This window comes from Osmerus mordax, chromosome 4, assembly GCF_038355195.1.
Source record: "Osmerus mordax isolate fOsmMor3 chromosome 4, fOsmMor3.pri, whole genome shotgun sequence".
NCBI lineage: Eukaryota > Metazoa > Chordata > Actinopteri > Osmeriformes > Osmeridae > Osmerus > Osmerus mordax.
In genome coordinates this window covers 19226799-19245769 of record NC_090053.1, presented here as the reverse complement: position 1 = coordinate 19245769, position 18971 = coordinate 19226799, and the positions used below count along the sequence as shown (strand labels likewise).

Below are 18971 nucleotides of genomic sequence, written 5' to 3'. Positions count from 1 at the left end.
TGCTGATGAGAGGCGTTCAGGAAAGCTGTGAGGATCCAACCACAGACTGGGCCAATGAGAGCGCTGACGAGCCGGCGAGAAGCACTGTGCCACTGTGACACAGGGAGAGACCAGGCCCTGGTCTCTAACCCTGGTTTCTAACCCACACATTCCTCCCCTCCACCTCTACTGTTCTCTCTGGAGATCACAGACATCTCTCTGAGATCTCCCCCGCACCCCCTATCTCTGTATCTCTCTCTCTGCTTGTCTCTCTACTTCTTTCTCCCTCTCTCTGTCTCTTTTGTGTAATTGTAGACAGGGCCCCACAGTGACAGGAGCTCTGCTCCTGTAAAACTAATAATGATGGAGATTTGCAGGCTTGGCATTCTTTACCCCTTTCAGTTCAGGGCGACGGGTTTAGGGGGAGGTGGTGGGGGTGATGGTGAGGGGGGTAGAGGTGGGGGGTCAACGGAAGTGTGGGGGGGCGAAGGGGATTGGGGGGGGGGGGCGGGGGGGGGGAAGACGAGGGGTGGTGGTGGGGGGGGTCATGTCCTAGTTTGAGAGGGAACATGCCAGTGACCTCTAGACTGTAACGCGCCACATGCTTTCATTCTCTCTGCCTCTGCACCACAGTGAACAAGGCCCCTCTAAACACACTTGTCCATATAACACACATACGCTCAAGAATGTTGAGTTCTCGTATTTCCTGTCAAGTTCTCTCGGTGTGTACTTAAATTCCATTCATGAGACTTTTAATGTGAGTGATAGTTACACATATTCATTCAGGCATGCAAATAGGCTATGAATAAAGATAGCTGCCAAAGCATTTAAAGCTTTCTCTCATTTACACATGCACTGTCTCTGACATACACAATTTATAACTCCACCTTTCTCTCTCTAGTCCCCTCTACCCATCTCTCTTTCTCTAGCTCTCACTTTTTCTCACTTCCCCCCCCTCTCTCTTTCTTTCCCTCCAATAAAATGTACCAGATGTGTTCTATGGTGCACAGGGGCAAAGGGGAGGGTCCCTTCAAATATCTCATCTTTCAAATTTCTGTCTTCTTTTCACTCCTCTCCCCTCCCTCCTTTCCGCTCCCTCCCTCCCTGGCCTCCCTCCCTCCCCTCCCTCCCTCCGCGTCCCTCTCCCAGAAGGAGCCATGTGCTCGCTGTTTCAGGGAACAGACTGAACCCCGGACAACTGATGCACAGACAGCTGTCTCACGGCTGCCACTCTTTCTGAACCCTCCGGACTAGCTGTGTTCCTCTGCTTACCCCCCCCCCCCCCCCTCCTGCACCCTGCCTCGGTTTACTCCTGCTCTCCCTGCTTCTGAAGTTTTCCTCAGGCGGATATACAGGCGGTAAGGAGTGCTTGTGTAATCGCTGTCTGCCTGTCTCTCTCTACGTGCCCAGCGAGAGAGAGGGAGAGGGAGAGAGAGAGAGAGAGAGAGAGAGAGAGAGAGAGAGAGGGAGAGGGAGGGAGGGAGAGAGAGAGAGAGAGAGAGAGGGAGGGAGAGAAGACAGAGGACTCACTGAGAGAAACTTTGGAAGAAGTCTCGGATTATTAGCAGTGTGGACGACGACAAAGTCGGAGGAGCGGCAGGATTTATTGAGCACCAACAGAGGAAGAGGAGGAGAGAGAGGAGGAAGAGAACCAAGGAACATGCCGGTGTGTCAGCTCCGAGGATCACTGCTGCTGCTGCTATGCATGCTGGTCTTGTCCGCCTCGACAGGAAGTCGGACAGGAAGTGCCCGGATCAGGAAAAGAGGGCTCAATCAGAAGGTGAGAGGAAAACGTTTGACTGTGTGCGTGCGTGTGTGTGTGTCTTTGTAAGCAACACAAGCTGTACTCTGTTTCTGTCGTTTCGGAGGATGGCGCTAGTTTCTCACACAGAGAGCAGTTCTGTAGCAGAGGTGAGAGGTGGGAAAGTAAAGCTGAGGGCTCTCTCTGTCCCTCAGCCCTGGGGAACGGGACGGATGAATGGAGAAACGAATGGAAGTGCGAGTCCCTCACACAAAGGTTACACTGAATACCATGCGACGACATGTCAATACCTCTAGTGACCACACTGCAGTTACAGAGAAACTGCTGGGTGGTCACACTCCGGTACGGTGAAACCTTGGTATGGGGGGGGGGGCGTTCAGGGGGTAAGTGGGTGTTGATGTTGATCTTGTTTGGTAGCACAAAGTCCACCAACCCCTTACACACCCCTTCCCCAGAGTGTGCCTTCTTACCCTTGTGTATCGACCTGGACCACCAATCCCATTTCTACAAAGTACAAGCACAAGTTACATGGGAGTTCATATGACATGAATGAAAAGTGTTGCCATGGAAATTAATACATTATTAGATGAAAGAATGAATCAATCGCTAAATGCATAGATGAATGGTTGAATAAACCGAGACATTGCTCACATTCAGGACAATGTGATTGTGGGAATATGTGTGTGCGTGCAATTCATCTCACTGGAGGTCTGATTGGTGCTGGCGGATGAGGGGCCAGTCCTGGGGCCAGTCCTGGGGCCCTGGGGCCAGCCCTGGGGCCAGTCCTGGGGCCCTGGGGCCAGCCCTGGGGCCAGTCCTGGGGCCCTGGGGCCAGTCCTGGGGCCCTGGGGCCAGCCCTGGGGCCCTGGGACCCTGGGGCCAGCCCTGGGGCCAGCCCTGGGGCCCTGGGGCCCTGGGACCCTGGGGCCAGTCCTGGGGCCCTGGGGCCAGCCCTGGGGCCCAACTTATTCCACTCCCTTCTCTCTTTTGGTGGTGGCTTTTTCACAATCTCTTTCTCTCCCCTCTCTCCCTCCATTTCTACTCTCAATTTTCTCAATACACTCATTCCTTATCATCCCATCCCTCCCTTCCTCACATCCCTCCCTCCCTCCCTCCCTACTCTTCCTTTCTCCACTAGGATGGCCAAACAGACATTCTTCCTGGACGGTGCTTCAAAGACACTGTAATTGGAACATGCTGAGCCGACCATGCACATGTTGCTATCCTCTCTGTCTCTCTGTCTCTCTGTCTCTCTCTCTTTCTTTCTTTCTCTCTCTCTCTCTCTCTCTCTCTCTCTCTCTCTCTCTCTCTCTCTCTCTCTCTCTCTCTCTCTCTCTCAGTCTTTAGTGCCGGAGTCTTCCAGAGGAATACATGACATCCACATTCCTTCCCTCCTTCTCCCCATCTTCCTCCCCCTAACCCCTTCCTCCCCACGCCCTCATCCCGTGCTCCCTCCCTCTCTCCCTCATCCCTCCCTTCAGTCATAACATAACCTAGACCATACAGCACCTGCAGACATCCAGCAACTCTCTGTCCATCTGTAAACCAATCCTTACAGCTGGCCCCAGGCCCAGCCCCCAGACCCAGCCCCCATCTCCGGCCCCGACCCCATCCCTAGCCTCGGTACAATCCCCAGTCACCACCCCCCCCCCCCCCCCTCCCACCCCGACTTCCCAGTCTGAAGTTGGGTACAGGAAGTGAGGTGAGCTTATCTGCATAGCTGGCATAGCTGGGCTGGTGTGCTGCTGTACACACTCTAAACAAGGCCGGGTCTGTGGGTCGTGGCCTGGAGCTGTGGTTATGGTTGTGCTCCTGGGGGTGAGTCCAGACACGATAACAGCAGTGCACATTTCAGGAGCAGGCTGGCGCACATTCTAAGATGGCTGACCTCAGTCTAGCGTGAGATGGAGCCCATGCTATAGAACCAGTAAGCCACGTGTACACGGTGAACCCATCTGGTTTCCACCTGGCTAGGCGAGACAGTCCACCGATGGTTGAACTACAGAGGATGTCAGCTCAGGGTATGTTAAATACACGTTAAATACACAAGTCTGTGATAACCTCAACCTGAACGGACATGTCAGCACCTGTCTCTGGAGCACTGATTACAGGTGACGATGTCTAACTGCTGTATCTACCTTGAAAATCACCAATGGCATGATGGGTCTTCAGGGTATTGACATCAACACCCCCAGACATTTACCCATGGAGGAGACGTCTCTGGTTCCTCCAAAGATCGAGAAGTCATGTTTGACATGTTACTCAGTAGAGGTTAGTTTGATTTACTACAATAGATGTTGGTTGTGAGTGAGCCGGGGGGGGGGGGGGGGGGGGGGTCAGGTGATGTGAGTCATAAGGCGCAAGAATACACAGGATTAGCTAACTCCCTACTTACACACACACAAAATTCTAACATACACACATACACACAGGAAGGGAGACAAGCACGCGGCACAGAACACACATGCACTTGAACACAGAAAATTCACAATGATTTAACAACTAACTAACAGGAAATTCTTTTTCTTGTGCCCATGGACCATGATGTTGACCACGTTCCAACATGTAACCTGTGTGGCAGGGGACAGACGAAAGTCTGGGAGCAAGGGGAAAGGTTGGATATGAAGTACTATTACGGTTATCAGCTGGGAACCAGTCAGTCAATATCAGTGTGATCTGCCGGGCACAATGTGTTCTTCCTCTTCATCTGACAGCTTCCCGGGGGTGTACAGGCACTTCCTCTGGCGGGAGGAAGTCAAGGCCTGTGTCGGAGTGTGGTCTCAGCGATAGATAGAGACTAATCAGGCAGATAGATAGATAGAGAGAGAGAGAGAGAGAGAGAGAGAGAGAGAGAGAGAGAGAGAGAGAGAGAGAGAGAGAGAGAGAGAGAGAGAGAGAGGCAGGCAGGCAGGCAGGCAGGCAGAGAGACAGGCAGGCAGGCAGAGAGACAGGCAGGCAGGCAGAGAGACAGGCAGGCAGGCAGGCAGAGAGACAGGCAGGCAGGCAGAGAGACAGGCAGGCAGAGAGACAGGCAGGCAGGCAGGCAGAGAGACAGGCAGACAGGCAGACAGACAGACAGACAGACAGACAGACAGGCAGCAGACAGGCAGGCAGAGAGACAGGCAGACAGACAGACAGACAGGCAGACAGACAGACAGACAGACAGGCAGGCAGGCAGACAGGATGGCAGGTTGGCCTAATACCGATGCAGGGGTATGATTTGGGTGAAAGAGGTCACCTCACAATGTTCCAACGAGTCATCCGTGATGTGACTTCCCCCTTCCCCCGACCCCCTGACACACGCACACACACACCCAAAACAAAGACACACACACCCCAACCCTCCCGCCAAGCCTACAGCCGACGGAGCACATCATTGGGTGTTTATAACAAACACATAGGCATACTCTGTGGCACTCACGCCAGCGCCAAACATTTGCTTTCGTTTTTACGGTTGGTTGGGAAGAGCGATCGCGCAGCCTGCCAAATAAACAGCCCCGCTTTAACGATCGCGTGCAGTTCTGCAGCCCTATTATCTAATTAGAGACGAGATCCACCACCATGGAGGGAGTTGTCTTTTCCCTTCTCTCCTCCACTGTGTCTCTGTCTCTCTTTCCTTTCTCTGTCTCTCGTTTTACCCCAAGGATGGATGGTGGCATTGTTTTGGACTAGAATGAGTTTACAGTAGACAGTGCCTATGAAACTTACAAAGTGTGCGTGTCTACATTTCCACTGTTGGCCAGACAGAGACAAAGTGTGTGTAACATTAGCGTCTTGATAGACCACAGTCACGTAGAGCTGAGCAGGAGGAATTCTGTGCTGGCAGAGACTGAGTGTAGCTGTGGTGGACCCTGTACTGTCCTGTACTGAATCTATACTGTTGCCAGGACCCTACTGAATATTGCCATTTGATTTGCTTTTATCCAAAGTGACCAACAATTAATGCGTAAAGTAATTACAGAAGACACTATACTGCTGCCCAGACTGTTCTGTACTGTAGGTGGAGCTACAGAGTATTGGAACAAGTTCAAAGTTCAAGCATTCATGCCAGAAGTAGTAATAGTTAATAGTTGTAATTCATTGAACCAAGGAGAGCTCGTTTGTGGCTGAAACTGTAATTATGTAAATGTTTTATAAGCTCTCGAATTAATAGATAACAGATAGGGTAATTCTGCCTCACAGAGTTTCCTTGAACCCCAGGAACTGCGTGTGCGGGTGTGTGTGTGTGTGTGTGTGGGTGGGTGTGAGTGGGTGTGTGTGTGTGTGTGGCTGTGTGTGTGGCTGTGTGTGTGTGTGTGTGTGTGTGTGTGTGTGTGTGTGTGTGTGTGTGTGTGTGTGTGTGTGGGTGTGGGTGTGGGTGTGGGTGTGGGTGTGGAAGGGGTATGAGTGGGTGGGTGGGTGGGTGGGTGGGTGGGTGGGTGGTTGTGTCTGTTTGTTCACGTCTGAAAGCAAATGACGGTCAATGGCTGCACAAACACTAGAAGCAGTTAATATGTAATTTGTTACTGTCAAAACTGTTTTACCAAGCAAGTTTGGTAGCTAATAGCTAATAAATGTCATGTGTTGGCTTGCTCAGCAATGAGAGCTGCAGCAGATCCAAACCGCGGCGCTGCAGTGAGTTGCTGCAGTGAGTTGCTGCCCTCTGTTGGCCATGTGGGGAGTTGTGAGAACAGTCCTGATCCCTACAAAAAGACGTCCGCTAATTAAACACAGTTTAGGACCTGCCAGTGCTCACATGATGCCTTTATAGCAACACGTTTTACTTAACTTTGTCTTTCTGTATGTGGTTTGCTTGCATGTCTATTACCATCTTAATCTATATTACCCCCCCCCCCCCCCCCCCCCCCCCGCGCCTTTCTGTTTCCATCACCTGACGCCCCAGGACTATGAGTACCCCAGCCAGTCCCAGACTACGCAGCACCAGAAGAACGACCGCTGCCCCCCCCCTCCCCAGATGCTTCCGGAGCGGGCGTGCGAGGTGCCGGGGTGTCGCTCCGACTCGGAATGCGAGCGTCACAAACGCTGCTGCTACAACGGCTGCATCTACGCCTGCCTGGAGTCTGTCCAGCCCCCTCCGGGTAGGCTAGGTCACACACACACACACACACCACACTGGAGTCTGTCCAGCCCCTTCATGGTAGGCTAGGTCACACACACACACACACACACATACACACACCTGGAGTCTGTCCAGCCCCTTCCTGGTAGGCTAGGTCACACACACACACACCTGGAGTCTGTCCAGCCCCTTCCTGGTAGGCTAGGTCACACACACACACACACCTGGAGTCTGTCCAGCCCCTTCCTGGTAGGCTAGGTCACACACACACACACACCTGGAGTCTGTCCAGCCCCTTCCTGGTAGGCTAGGTCACACACACACACACACACACACACACACCTGGAGTCTGTCCAGCCCCTTCCTGGTAGGCTAGGTCACACACACACACACACCTGGAGTCTGTCCAGCCCCTTCCTGGTAGGCTAGGTCACACACACACACACACACACACACACACACACACACACACACCTGGAGTCTGTCCAGCCCCCTCATGGTAGGCTAGGTCACACACACACACACACACACACACACACACACACACACCTGGAGTCTGTCCAGCCCCCTCATGGTAGGCTAGGTCACACACACACACACACACACCTGGAGTCTGTCCAGCACCCTCATGGTAGGCTAGGTCACACACACACGCCTGGATCTGTCCAGCCCCCTCCTGTTAGGCTAGGTCACACACACACGCCCTTGTCAATGCTTTTGAGTCAATAATGAGGATATGTGGTCGTTGGGGTAAGCACTCAATTACAGAACTGTTAGATATGACCCCATTTGAAGCCATATGTGTGTGTTGTCAGTGCTGGACTGGCTGGTTCAGCCCAAACCACGCTGGCTGGGGGGGAACGGCTGGCTGCTGGATGGACCAGAGGAGGTGCTGCAAGGTAAGAACACACACACATGCAAACACACACATCCCTTCCACAACCATTGGCGCACACTGCACACACACACACTCACAATCCTCCTTCTCCCTCTGTCTCTTCTGCCAGCGGAGGCCTGCAGCACCACTGAGGACGGGGACGAGCCCCTCCACTGCCCCACCGGGTACGAGTGCCACATCATCAACCCGGGCAACCCTGCAGCAGGCATCCCCAACCGGGGCCAGTGCATCAAGCAGAGAGGCAACTCTGGTGAGGGGGAGCCGTATGTCCTCACTGGGTCCTCACTGGGTTCTCACTGGGTTCTCACTGGGTTCTCACTGGGTCCTCACTGGGTCCTCACTGGGTTCTCACTGGGCCCAGGTTGATGTACTTGTCAAGCTTCACTACCTAGAAATGAATAACTTCCTATCAGACAATAACACTGCCAATCGATCAGTAAACATTCAGTGAACTATTGTATTCACTTTCAATTCAGTGAGTTTTTATAAAAGAATACTCTGATGACTTATTCTATGTCTCCCTCCCTCCTTCTCTCCCTCCAAGATGGTCGAAGCCTAAGGCACAAACACTTCAAAGACTACAAGGATTACTTGGGTAAGTAAGGTAAACAGTTCTCTTTATTTCGACCCTACAACCAAGTCCGCTGTGAGAATGTTAATCACAATAGTATCTGTGATGCAGTAACTTGTTGATCATGATCATTTCAATGTGTCAGTTTGTCCGGCTCTGTAATCCTACCTGTCTGTTTTCCTACGATCCCACCTGACTCCGGCTGCCCTGCCCCCACAGGAAGTAGCACCAACAACGCAGTAGGCTATGAGAAACACCACCACAAGCACCTGGGATGAGGTGGGTTGAGATACACAGATACTTACAGTGGCATTTTGTATTAAAGAAGCATATGGCCCAGGGATTCATGGCAGAGGGAACAGGACAGACTAACTTCTCTGTCTCTCCCGTTTTACAGCTTGCTCTCCTGGCTTCACTACCTCCTCCCCCCTGAACTGCTCAGCTGACCTGGTTACAGTGGACTCTGGGCTATGGAATAACGTACCATACTTAACACTTGGTTCTCTCTTGAATTATACTCTTCCAGGGCAGGAAATGAGCGCTAGAGAAAAAATGGGACAAAACACCAAGGGGACTGTTTGAAACTAGGAAATAAATAACATGTGTTCCAACACACACACACACATCCTAAACCTCTCATGAACACACACTTATAGTCACTAAACACACATTCTTGCTATTTACCCCACCCCCCCCACACACTTCCTGAATCATATTGAGGCCCACTGATTACCGGTCAGCAGGATATTGGGACCATGTGGTGTTTTGAAACCCTAAAATCACCATGTCCAGAATAGTTTGCTGAAATCTCACCTTCAGGCACACCAGCTAGCAGAAAGTATGTATTATTCTTCATATCCACCTGCCTTGTTCTCCTAATTAAATCTGTCCTATTTTAGAGTATATCCTGGCTGTGTGGTCATGTAAGAGGCTGTCTATGGTGAGTGTGTTGTTAGAATTCATAAACACTTGGGAAACAGTGGCTCTCTTGAACCAGTGCAGTTTGCATCCACTGCAGTACAGGGCTTTATTAACATGGTGCTCATTCACAAAGCTGTCTACCAACAGGATCATAAGCTCAACAACCTCAACTCCATAAAGTATCATAAGCTAGAGGTTTGAACTCAATTTCCATATGGCCATCTGCATCATGTCCAACTGGTGCTGTGACACTACCTTGTGTATTCTTAATAAAACAGATTTACTTTCGACTTTGACTTGGCTTACTTCCTGAAAATGAGGCCCTAGAATGTAACCATGGCAATGGCTATAAAACAAGTCCCACAGATGCCTACCTGTAGTTTATCCTTCTGATGCCAGAAAACGGTATATTAAAACACACTAGAAAAGAGTAAATAATTCCTTTAATACTGCAAAAACAGTATTTACATAACAATGGGAGATTTGGTTGACAGACAAAATAAAAAATAACAATCCACACACAATTGTTTTTCTTCTGTGTGCCTATGTGGCAAACTTCTTCTGTCTGACTGGAGGGGGAAGCTGAGTTGCGATATCCACCAGAGGGCGCTCTACCACCACCACAGACTGGTCCTCCAGCATGCTCATACCCAGCAGGTTCTGCAGAGGCAGGAAGACACATCAGACGAGGGACAGACGGGATCAGAGGGAGACAGACGGGATCAGAGGGAGACAGACGGGATCAGAGGGAGACAGACGGGATCAGAGGGAGACAGACGGGATCGGAGGGAAACAGACGGGATCAGAGGGAGACAGACGGGATCAGAGGGAAACAGACGGGATCAGAGGGAGACAGACGGGATCAGAGGGAGACAGACGGGATCAGAGGGAGACAGACGGGATCAGAGGGAGACAGACGGGATCAGAGGGAGACAGACGGGATCAGAGGGAGACAGACGGGATCAGAGGGAGACAGACGGGATCAGAGGGAGACAGACAGAATCAGAGGGAGACAGACAGGATCCTAGAGGGAGAGATGGGTCTCACCTGGAAGGTCTTGCATATTTTGAAGGCGTGGCTCTGTTTCAGCCTCTCCTCCTCTGGGAGGCTCCTGAGGGTCAGCTGGTTGAGGAACCTCGCCTTCTGGTCAGGGAGGGGCTGGAGGAGGGGGTGAGTTATATTTCAGAGGGGAAGTGTCTCACTTCAACAAACTTAGGTCAATAACTTAACATGGATTTGAAAAGAAAAGCAGGCGTATTGGATTCGCCTCACATTTGCAAATAATAAACAGATTGAAAAGGGCCGGTTTGCTTCTTATTCCCGGGGTTAGTCAAACCAAGTGCACCCAAAGCCGCAGTCCTCACCAGGCTCTGGTCGATGATGCAGAACATGTACGCGTCCTGCAGGATGACGTGGGCGGGGTTTCGGGGGTTAAAGGTCACGTGTGTGACGGGCGTGTCGCGGTCGAACCAGATGTGATGGAGACCCTGCTTCTGCAGCCGTCGACTCCACACTGTGTACTCCTTCTGATGGATGGAGTACTCAAACATCTACACACACACACACACACACACACACACAAACACAGGTGTTAGCATCGGGGGTCAGGGTCTAGGGTCAAGGGTCAGGGCTACCGGTGGTGGCTGTTACCTTCTGGTCAGCGTGCACTACGAACAGGTTGTTTGTGACAGGGTGGATGCCGATGGCGCTGGGACAGGAGCTGTATACGGGCAACGTGCAGTGGAGCTAGAGGGGTCAGGGAGGTCAAAGGTCAGAGGACGCTCGGCGACAATGACACTGAGGATATAGCTCAGTGGTTTAGAGCATTTTACTGCAGAACAACAGGTTTAAAAAAAGTGTAATTACAATTATTTATTTTTTTGGCGGCAGATGGATTTTATGATAACTGATCATAGGAGACAGGAAAATCTCTCTCTGGGCTTGGAAGGTCCGCCAGTTACCTTTAGTTTGTGGAGGTTGTAGATGTGGACCTCACAGTTGCTGCTGGATGAGGCCAGCCAGTCACCGTCCTCACTGGCACACAGGAGCCGCACGGCCTGTCCGGAGTCTGCGGACACACGGCACAGAGAAACCTCTGAGCGTCTGTGTCCGGGTGTGCGCGCCATCGGCAACAAAGTCCCTCAGCATTCCCCCACGGCACAAGCCACCGTCCCACTGACCCACTGACCTGAGACGGGCTTGAGGGTGTGCACGTACTTGCACTCCGCCTGGCCCAGAGACACCACCACCACGGCCGCCTTGCCGCAGGCCGCAAACATCCTGGAGGAGTCCGAGGAGAAGCAGAGCTGACTGGCGGAGCGGAGCACCTTCGGCAGCTTGGTAACCTAGGAGACGAGGGGGTGGGGGGACAGGGCGCAGGGTTACAGAGCGCCTCTCCAGCGAGGCCGGGCAGACGGAAAGGAAAGAGGGGGGGGGGGGGCGTCCGGCCACCCACCTTGGTGACGCCGATGCTGTTGTTGTCGTACTGAAGCCTGTAGAGACGCACGCTGGACACGGTGGCGTAGGCCAGCCAGCCCCCGCAGGGGGACAGAGTACTGCAGCACACATGGTCTTCTCCCTGGGGAGAAGGGGGGCGAAGGTCACAGCTCAAACTCGACATTCCAACCCATCCAGCACCATGTAGGGGAAGGTCATTCAACAGAGATTCTATAAAAAAAATATGCCTTTACCTTCTCATGTACAATAACAAATGCTATTCACATATAGATACAGTGTCTCAGACACAGGTGGTAACGAACGCACCTTTCTTTTCAGGTGCAGCAGCTTTTCTGGTCTCTGCTTCACTGCTAAGCTCTCTCCTGGCTTTCCTAAACACACACACACAGTCAGTCAGTCTTGCTGCGAGTGGTCTTGTGAAAGGAGTGCGCAGGCTGAAGTCTGCTCACCATGGCCCTCGCCCTCCCCCAGCCTCCAGAGCTCCAGGTGTCCTGGGAACTGGAACAGCAGCAGCCCAGCCTTCCGGGCGCACGACACCAGGCTCCTCTGTGAGCGGCAGGGAGCGGCATGAGCCAAACACCTCATCAAGCAGCGTCAGCATCATCCAGACACGACAGTGTCATCCGTATGGTCAGTATTTGGTGACGCAGCCTCTACTCACGTGGGGGAAATGTATCTTGCGCAGAGCAGACTCCTGGGTGTTCTTCTCTACCTTGTCCAGCAGAGGGCGCACTACCAGCTGTGTGTCCATACCTGAGTGTTCAACCCACAGTTCCATGTTAGGGTTTATATTTACAAAAAGTCTACAAAAACACACTACGAATTCAATTAAATAAATGTAAATATTAATATCGACCCTTTCGTTCTAACCTATGAATTCAATTCTAGCCTACATCTCTTTTCCTATGTTAGAAACAGGGTGAACTGTACACCCAGAAACGATCAGACGAGTCCCGAACCTCCAGAGATCACTGCCGTGCCGATCTCCACCAGGCTCCGCACGTCGTGGGTGTGGTTCTTGAAGGTCCTGGTTCTGACCCACTCCTTGGCCTGCTGCTGTAAGGAGGGAGCCAGGAACTGGAACTGGACCACCGTGCCCTCCGACGTCCCGGCAACCAGGCTGCTCTCGTCCTGTCAATCAAACCGTCAGCCAGGAAGGCGGGGTTTAGTAGGGATGAGAATGTCGTTTCAGGAAGTAAATAAGACATTTGCACTTCTACAATCGTGTCGATGGGAGGGGAGACAGCAACTACTGGAATGGGATCGACCCTCCAGCCCGACCCTTCGCCTGACCCCCAAACCCCTGACCACGTGACCCAGAAGTCTGCTCACCTGAGATACGGAGAGAGCCAGCACGTCCCACTTGGTGATGAGGTGCGTTTTGAGCAGCGTGCCCGTGTGGCCGTCCCACACCTGGAGCTTGCCGGCGGAGTCTCCGCTCACCAGGGTGTGGTCCGACAGGAAGGCCACGCTCCACACCACGCACTCCCGGCCCTTGGAGGGGCCCACGCCGCGGTCCACCAGGAGCCGCTGCACACCGTGACCTGGGAGGAGAGGAGGACACCTTTCAGAACCCACCACGTCCACCTGGGGCGACCTCTGACCCTGAGGTGAAGGGAAGTCGGAGGGGATTCTATGAATGTTCCGTGTCTAACGTCTTGTTCCACACACGGCTCTGGGGTCAAATCCGACAGCAGGTTTATAAACAGCACCGGAGCTGCCTTCATCTTACCTGACGCTACATCAAACACTCTTATCATGTCCATCATTCCAGCTGCGATCTGCGTGCCAGAGGGGTGCCAGGCCAGAGAAATAATACGACCTGAAACACACACGTGCATGAATAAACACAGACAGGCTGACAGCTATAAACAGCAGGTTGCACTGAGAGAAGCCAGAGCAGTGTTTCCCCGAGGGCCGGATTCAGCCGTGTCTCAGATCAACCAGGGTAACCCCGGGTAACAAACAGCTTTCCATTCAGCTCACCTTTCTGTCTCTCCAGGTGGCGTTCAAACTGAACTCTGTCCTCCAAAACCTCAAACAGCTTCACTGTCCCGTCCTCGCACCCCACCTGACAGGGACCGACAAACACACAGGTCAATTTACGAATCTCAATGCCTGCAGCCACCCACACCCCGTGAGTGTCCTCTGACTGACCGCCAGGTGGGTCCCCTGGGGGTTGCAGGTGAGGGTCCAGACAGGGCCTCCGTAGGCGTCCAGGCTGTACTTGGGCCGGAGGGCCTCCAGATCATACTCGGTGATCTCTCCGTTCAAGCCGGCACTGAACAGACGCTCTCCGACCCAGCACAGGGCTTCGGTGGATCGCAAGTCCCTTCCCGGGATCACCTGAGGAAATACAGATTCATGTCAACATCTACACTGTGGAGGTACATGATGTTGACATGATGTTGACATGGTTCTCTTTCCCCTCTTGGGTTAGCCTAGGTTAGACAGGGCTGCTTGATTTCAACTAGATGACTAGGGCTCACTTTAATACTCAAAGTATTAATAAGCAGGTATTCTCCAGTTCTTACATTCTCCTGGAAATAGTTGTCTCTGAAGTTGAAGATCTCCACGCTTGCATCCGCTCGTACCAAGGCAAGCTTTTCCGTGCGGGGATTGAAGGCTAGGGCTCGGATGGCAGAGGGCATATAGTCGAAAAACCGGACCCGGTGCACTTTAAACTCGCCCATGGTCTAGTCTCTATGGAATATTTAAGAACTAGTTCAAATGGGACCATTAATATACCTTACAGTGCAGGCGTGGCAACTTTTAGGTTAGATTGCCAGTGCTAGTAAGCGGTTAGATAACATTTCTACTTCGGAGTAGTTCATTTTAACATCTACCATTTCAACGCAAGAACTAGGATAACACTACGTATGATCTACAGCATCGCTCTCAGAAACATTGCGAAGCTAACGTATTAGCTTGCCTTGCTCGGTTAGCTATTGAAAATCATTACAAGCTTGAAAGCGACAGCAGCAGGCTAAAACATTAACTGACATTGACAAGTAAGCTTACTCATTTGCAATACACTCACCAACCGTTTAGTAATACTCGTATCGCCTATTCTTTGCTTTCCTCTTACTTTCATAGCCAAGAGGTCCACACGTTGAGAGTTACTGCTTGAACCACGTTGGACACAGCAGGGTGAAGTCAGACAGAATACGAACCTTATTTCCGGTTGATTTCTTGCAAAAATTCAAAATAAAAGGTCACCAAATATATATAGGCTATATATTATTGTTTGAACATTGAAAAGAAACTTTCTTCAATACGGGGGCTACTAAAAGAACTTGGGAAGCTATCAACGAGCAAATGTCTTTTGACGCATTATCAACCAACAATTTTTTTTCTTCATTTTTTGACTTGTGAAAAATGAGACAGTAACAATTTAAGGTAGTCTGGTGAGTGACATTTCATATATTACTTCTTGTGAGTGTGCCAAGTATGGTATGGGTGTTCTGACAATCTTGTTGCTTTTAATGTTGTGTGAATTTTAGATATGCTCAGTTACTTATTTTACAGCTTGTTAGTACAAATAACCAAACTGATAAGCCATTTTAATCATAGCTAACTAACACAGCATATTAACAAACACTCTTTAACCTAGTTTCAATTGATATTACTTTACTGAATATTCAAATAAACCATGATGACTCATGAAATAAATTATATTCATTTCATTTTGCACAATTAGCAGATGCTATCTAAAATCCAAACATTGAGTGAATTGCGCCACCAACTTCGTACGTTCAACGTCAGCTCTTATTCTGAAGACAAATTCACAAAACCGGAAATGCTACAGAGGTTTGTTTCACGGCACTGTTGGATACCTTTGAACCGGACACGAAATTGGAACGACAGCCAGAAGTCGGAAGTCGGTGGTTTGACAATTTGCTGGCGGGAGAAAAATGAATAGGTTCAGTGTGGAAGGCTCGTTGCAAACTCCCTGCGGAACAAGTAGACCTATACAGTAATTAATTTACACATTACTAGCTAGTTAAATTACTACATGTAGGAACAGCAATGGAAAAATAAGCAAGTTCAAACTAAGTGCCGAGTTTCGTCTGTCATTCATAAGTCACGCCGGTACAGCATTTTCATCTGACAGCAATACAATGGTCCAAATAATTGTCTCAAGGTAAGCCCGACTGCAGGAATGTTGTCGAGTTGACGATGGTATAATACGCACCATGTACTGACTTACACTTTTAACCACTATTACGCCTATTTGGAGTATTCCAAACAAACCTAAAGTCTCCGATTCTCCGTGTGTGTTGGCGCAGTGTGAGCGGCAGCGGCCTGAAAGAGTGGATCCTGGTGGAACTGCAGGGGGAGGTGATATCCAGGGGGAACGATGGGCTGGCTGGGAACGTCATGGGAGACCTAGTGTACACCAAGGAGGTAGGAAACAGAGGCCTGGTGGAGCATCTCCTACTTCATTACATGGATAGAATGCTTTATCTATGTGTGACCTATGGGGGGGAAACCCTTCTATCAATCTGCTGTTTGTTTGGCTGGTTTGGGATATTTTCTGCCTCCTCATGCCAACCTGTCTTCTTCCCTACTCTGCCCTCCATGCCAGGGAGTGCCCGTGCTTATCGTGGGACATCACATCCTGTACGGCAAGGTGGTGAAGCTGGAGAAGCCACTTGCCGTCCTCGTGAAACACTCGGGGCACGGCAGCGACCAGGTTCCCATGGAGACTGACGTTCCACAAGGCCCTACCTCCTACTCTGTCTCCGCCCTCATCAAGAGGAAGCTCATCTTTAAGACACGCCCCAAACCTATTATCACTAATGTGCCCAAGAAGGTGTAACGGCACTTGGCTGACTGCCTGAGTCAGCAATGGACAAAGGTTGTTTTATAGCGCCTTATAGATTATAGATCTATAAATCTATAGATTATAGATTTATAGATTTGGTGGTAGTTTGTTAGTTCTGGCAGTCAGTTGTATGCACTTGTCAATTAAATGGTTGGATCTGGCATTATGTACTACATGAGATATGTTCAGGTCAGGAACACATGACACCACAACAATCAACTAAGAATATTTTTTTATTCAAATAAAACAAAGATTTCCAGATGTACGTCAGAAAATAAACTGTTTGTTTGAAGTTGAGATACAAACCCTCCCCCACAAACATAGTTTGTCTTGTATATTAAAATACAGTATATACATGAATGGTCATAGAATACTATTATCTTTTTATACTAATAAATTAAAGTTGATCCTATGATCATATGCTGTTGAAAATATCTGGGAGTTCTTTGTACCATACTACTGTATCAGAAATATTAACTGTTGACAAAATGACTTAAGGTCTAAGATGTGTGTCATATCTACATCTACTGTATTTGAAGTATAATTTCTGCTGTGTACTGGTTTGAGACACCTCTCATACCATCGACTGAAAAGGAGACAGCCCAACTAGCTTAGATGAACTGACAGTAACATCACTGCCCGTAAACAGCTCACGACTCATCAGTCATTAGTTCCCAACTATTTTCTTACACATCCATCTCCATCCATGCCAGAACAAAAACACAAATAGCTTCCAAAACATGGAGCATACATTTTGTTTTTTATACAAGGATGTGCTGTCTTTCCTGTTTTTTTCTTTCCTGTACATCTTTATGTACAATACACAAACTGAAGACCTGTCGATTAATGTCGATATACTGTCGATATCTTCAGGCAGATCTTTAGTGTAGGGAGAGGCTGAGCTGCCACAGCTCTGCTGGTTTGGTGGTTTGGCTCCAACGTGTTCAGCAGCTCATAAAAGAGCGTGAAGAATGGGGATATTGATCCGGGACCGCTCTACGTTTCGGGAGAAACCTTGTTCACCGATATTCCACTTCGAACTATTTTAAGATAGAAGAGTTGTGTTTTTGTGCAAAGTCACCAGTGTGTCCAGCTGCCATGAAGGGAGGCATGTTGAGAAGATGCTGATGCCTCTACGAGGCATGTCATGTCTCACTGTAGGTCTCAAACACACACACACACACACACACTGACTAGATCTAGCTGACTGATACATATCAGTTGACATTGTGACATGAGACAAGCTGCACTGAGTAAAGAGTATTTACAGAACTTCTGTGACTGAGTTCGTCAACAGGATCACCCAAGACGCTCTCCCCTAGGAGAAGGATGGAGGGTGGAGGCCTCCATGCTGAAACAGGAACACTGGGCTCACTGTCCCTGCGTGCTGGGATGGCTTCTGAAAAATGGCCAAAGTGGTTGAGGTTTGTATGTGTGTCTGCATATTTAGAGAGGGCGTTTCCCTTTTGGCAACAGAGATGTAACCATAAAACAATTTTTTTCTTTCTTGATGTCTGAAAGGAGTAATTCATTCAGACACATAGTTAATCACTTCCTCTCTCCATATAATGTCCAGGCCCTGAACACACACAGACATATGTAACAACAAGGCTAAATCCAATCCAATAAATCTATTGAATTTACTTCCTGGCAAAATGACATAACTTTTAAAAATCTGGCCTTTCAACTGTAGTTGAAAGTATATATTTGATGTGGTACAAGGTTGAAATCTACAGCAGGGTACTGAAATCTGAAGCGATGCGGTTTACATCTGTAAATAAACTACCTATATGTGTCTTATTTGCACTTTCAAGTTTCCAGTTCCGCAAGCAGTTGAATAGAATAAAATAATGTACACACAACTACTTAAATAGCACAAGAGTGGAAACTTCCACAACTTTCCACAAACAGAAAGCATGTGTCACAGTAGTGTAGACATGGCACCCACAGTCCACCCTGGATTGTTCTCTCTCATAACAGTCTTCTTCTTCCCAAACATGAGGAGCAAGGTGTGAGGCCTGTTGTCTTTACCAAATGAGCTGTGATGAACGCAGTACTGTTGTCCAGTATGCCTGTTTCAGTCTACTATAGGTGCTCTTTGGTCATTGTCCATGGGAGCAGAGTATGTATGTATGCTATCAAAATCATACCATAAAGAGTTCATTTGGCACCTTGACAATAAAATACCCAACTCACTTTGCCATTCTATTTATAAATATAGACCCACTCCTGACTTAGCTACTTGTCCTTCAAGGCTATTTGGAATCACCTGAAGTAGATCAGGATATTCCCTGGTGTGGATTAGGATATATCCCGGGAATTGTTAACTGGGATACCGGTCCACAGCACCAACACAGTGTTTATCCACTGGTAGAAATGTCCGATTGTCTGTCAGTCAGTAGAGATTGGAAAAATACAACACTAGATGATTGTGGCACCAGGTGTAGACAGCGAGGGCTCCAGTGAATGCACACTACAGTACATGTGAATACCAAG

The 18971-nt window shown here is 49.6% G+C and overlaps 3 protein-coding genes across 6 annotated transcripts; 2 read left to right on the top strand and 1 right to left on the bottom strand.

Annotated features, from left to right (window-relative positions):
- The first annotated feature begins 1459 nt into the window (after positions 1 to 1459).
- wfdc1 (WAP four-disulfide core domain 1) lies at positions 1460 to 9480 on the top strand. 2 transcript variants are annotated; one of them, XM_067235271.1, is made up of 7 exons: positions 1460 to 1759; positions 6624 to 6819; positions 7616 to 7699; positions 7808 to 7948; positions 8243 to 8293; positions 8489 to 8548; positions 8667 to 9480. In XM_067235271.1, the coding sequence occupies exons 1-6, from the start codon at positions 1640 to 1642 to the stop codon at positions 8545 to 8547; spliced, it is 651 nt and encodes a 216-aa protein (XP_067091372.1). In that variant the 5' UTR covers positions 1460 to 1639; the 3' UTR covers position 8548; positions 8667 to 9480. The 2 variants fall into 2 exon arrangements, with proteins under 2 accessions (XP_067091372.1, XP_067091373.1); XM_067235272.1 differs by lacking the exon at positions 8667 to 9480 and having other exon boundaries at positions 8243 to 8302; positions 8489 to 8540.
- A 136-nt stretch (positions 9481 to 9616) lies between these two features.
- On the bottom strand, positions 9617 to 14791 carry utp4 (UTP4 small subunit processome component). 3 transcript variants are annotated; one of them, XM_067235269.1, is made up of 17 exons: positions 14692 to 14791; positions 14182 to 14350; positions 13805 to 13993; positions 13634 to 13718; positions 13380 to 13469; positions 12980 to 13191; positions 12607 to 12778; positions 12309 to 12400; positions 12097 to 12193; positions 11954 to 12018; positions 11646 to 11768; positions 11379 to 11535; positions 11152 to 11258; positions 10841 to 10936; positions 10555 to 10740; positions 10238 to 10348; positions 9617 to 9850 (listed from the first exon to the last, which is right to left on the bottom strand). In XM_067235269.1, exons 2-17 carry the CDS (start codon positions 14338 to 14340, stop codon positions 9734 to 9736), a joined length of 2058 nt encoding a protein of 685 aa, XP_067091370.1. In that variant the 5' UTR covers positions 14341 to 14350; positions 14692 to 14791; the 3' UTR covers positions 9617 to 9733. The 3 variants fall into 3 exon arrangements, with proteins under 3 accessions (XP_067091370.1, XP_067091369.1, XP_067091371.1); XM_067235268.1 differs by having other exon boundaries at positions 14688 to 14787; XM_067235270.1 differs by having other exon boundaries at positions 14736 to 14776.
- Positions 14792 to 15546: 755 nt separating this feature from the next.
- On the top strand, positions 15547 to 17164 carry chtf8 (CTF8, chromosome transmission fidelity factor 8 homolog (S. cerevisiae)). Its single transcript, XM_067235253.1, has 3 exons — positions 15547 to 15791; positions 15937 to 16054; positions 16236 to 17164. Exons 1-3 carry the CDS (start codon positions 15769 to 15771, stop codon positions 16467 to 16469), a joined length of 375 nt encoding a protein of 124 aa, XP_067091354.1. The 5' UTR covers positions 15547 to 15768; the 3' UTR covers positions 16470 to 17164.
- The last annotated feature ends 1807 nt before the right edge of the window (positions 17165 to 18971 follow it).

What these genes read in the sequence shown, in the direction of transcription:
- wfdc1 (XM_067235271.1), top strand. Translation starts at nt 1,640, where the DNA reads ATGCCGGTGTGTCAGCTCCGAGGATCACTGCTGCTGCTGCTATGCATG. An exon ending in AAAGAGGGCTCAATCAGAAG is followed by an intron (nt 1,760 to 6,623) that starts GTGAGAGGAAAA and finishes CTGACGCCCCAG; the next exon opens with GACTATGAGTACCCCAGCCA. An exon ending in GTCTGTCCAGCCCCCTCCGG is followed by an intron (nt 6,820 to 7,615) that starts GTAGGCTAGGTC and finishes GTGTGTTGTCAG; the next exon opens with TGCTGGACTGGCTGGTTCAG.
- utp4 (XM_067235269.1), bottom strand. Translation starts at nt 14,340, where the DNA reads ATGGGCGAGTTTAAAGTGCACCGGGTCCGGTTTTTCGACTATATGCCC. An exon ending in ACAACTATTTCCAGGAGAAT is followed by an intron (nt 13,994 to 14,181) that starts GTAAGAACTGGA and finishes GTATTTCCTCAG; the next exon opens with GTGATCCCGGGAAGGGACTT. An exon ending in CACCCTCAAGCCCGTCTCAG is followed by an intron (nt 11,259 to 11,378) that starts GTCAGTGGGTCA and finishes GTGTGTCCGCAG; the next exon opens with ACTCCGGACAGGCCGTGCGG.
- chtf8 (XM_067235253.1), top strand. Translation starts at nt 15,769, where the DNA reads ATGGTCCAAATAATTGTCTCAAG. An exon ending in GTCCAAATAATTGTCTCAAG is followed by an intron (nt 15,792 to 15,936) that starts GTAAGCCCGACT and finishes GTGTTGGCGCAG; the next exon opens with TGTGAGCGGCAGCGGCCTGA. An exon ending in ACCTAGTGTACACCAAGGAG is followed by an intron (nt 16,055 to 16,235) that starts GTAGGAAACAGA and finishes CCTCCATGCCAG; the next exon opens with GGAGTGCCCGTGCTTATCGT.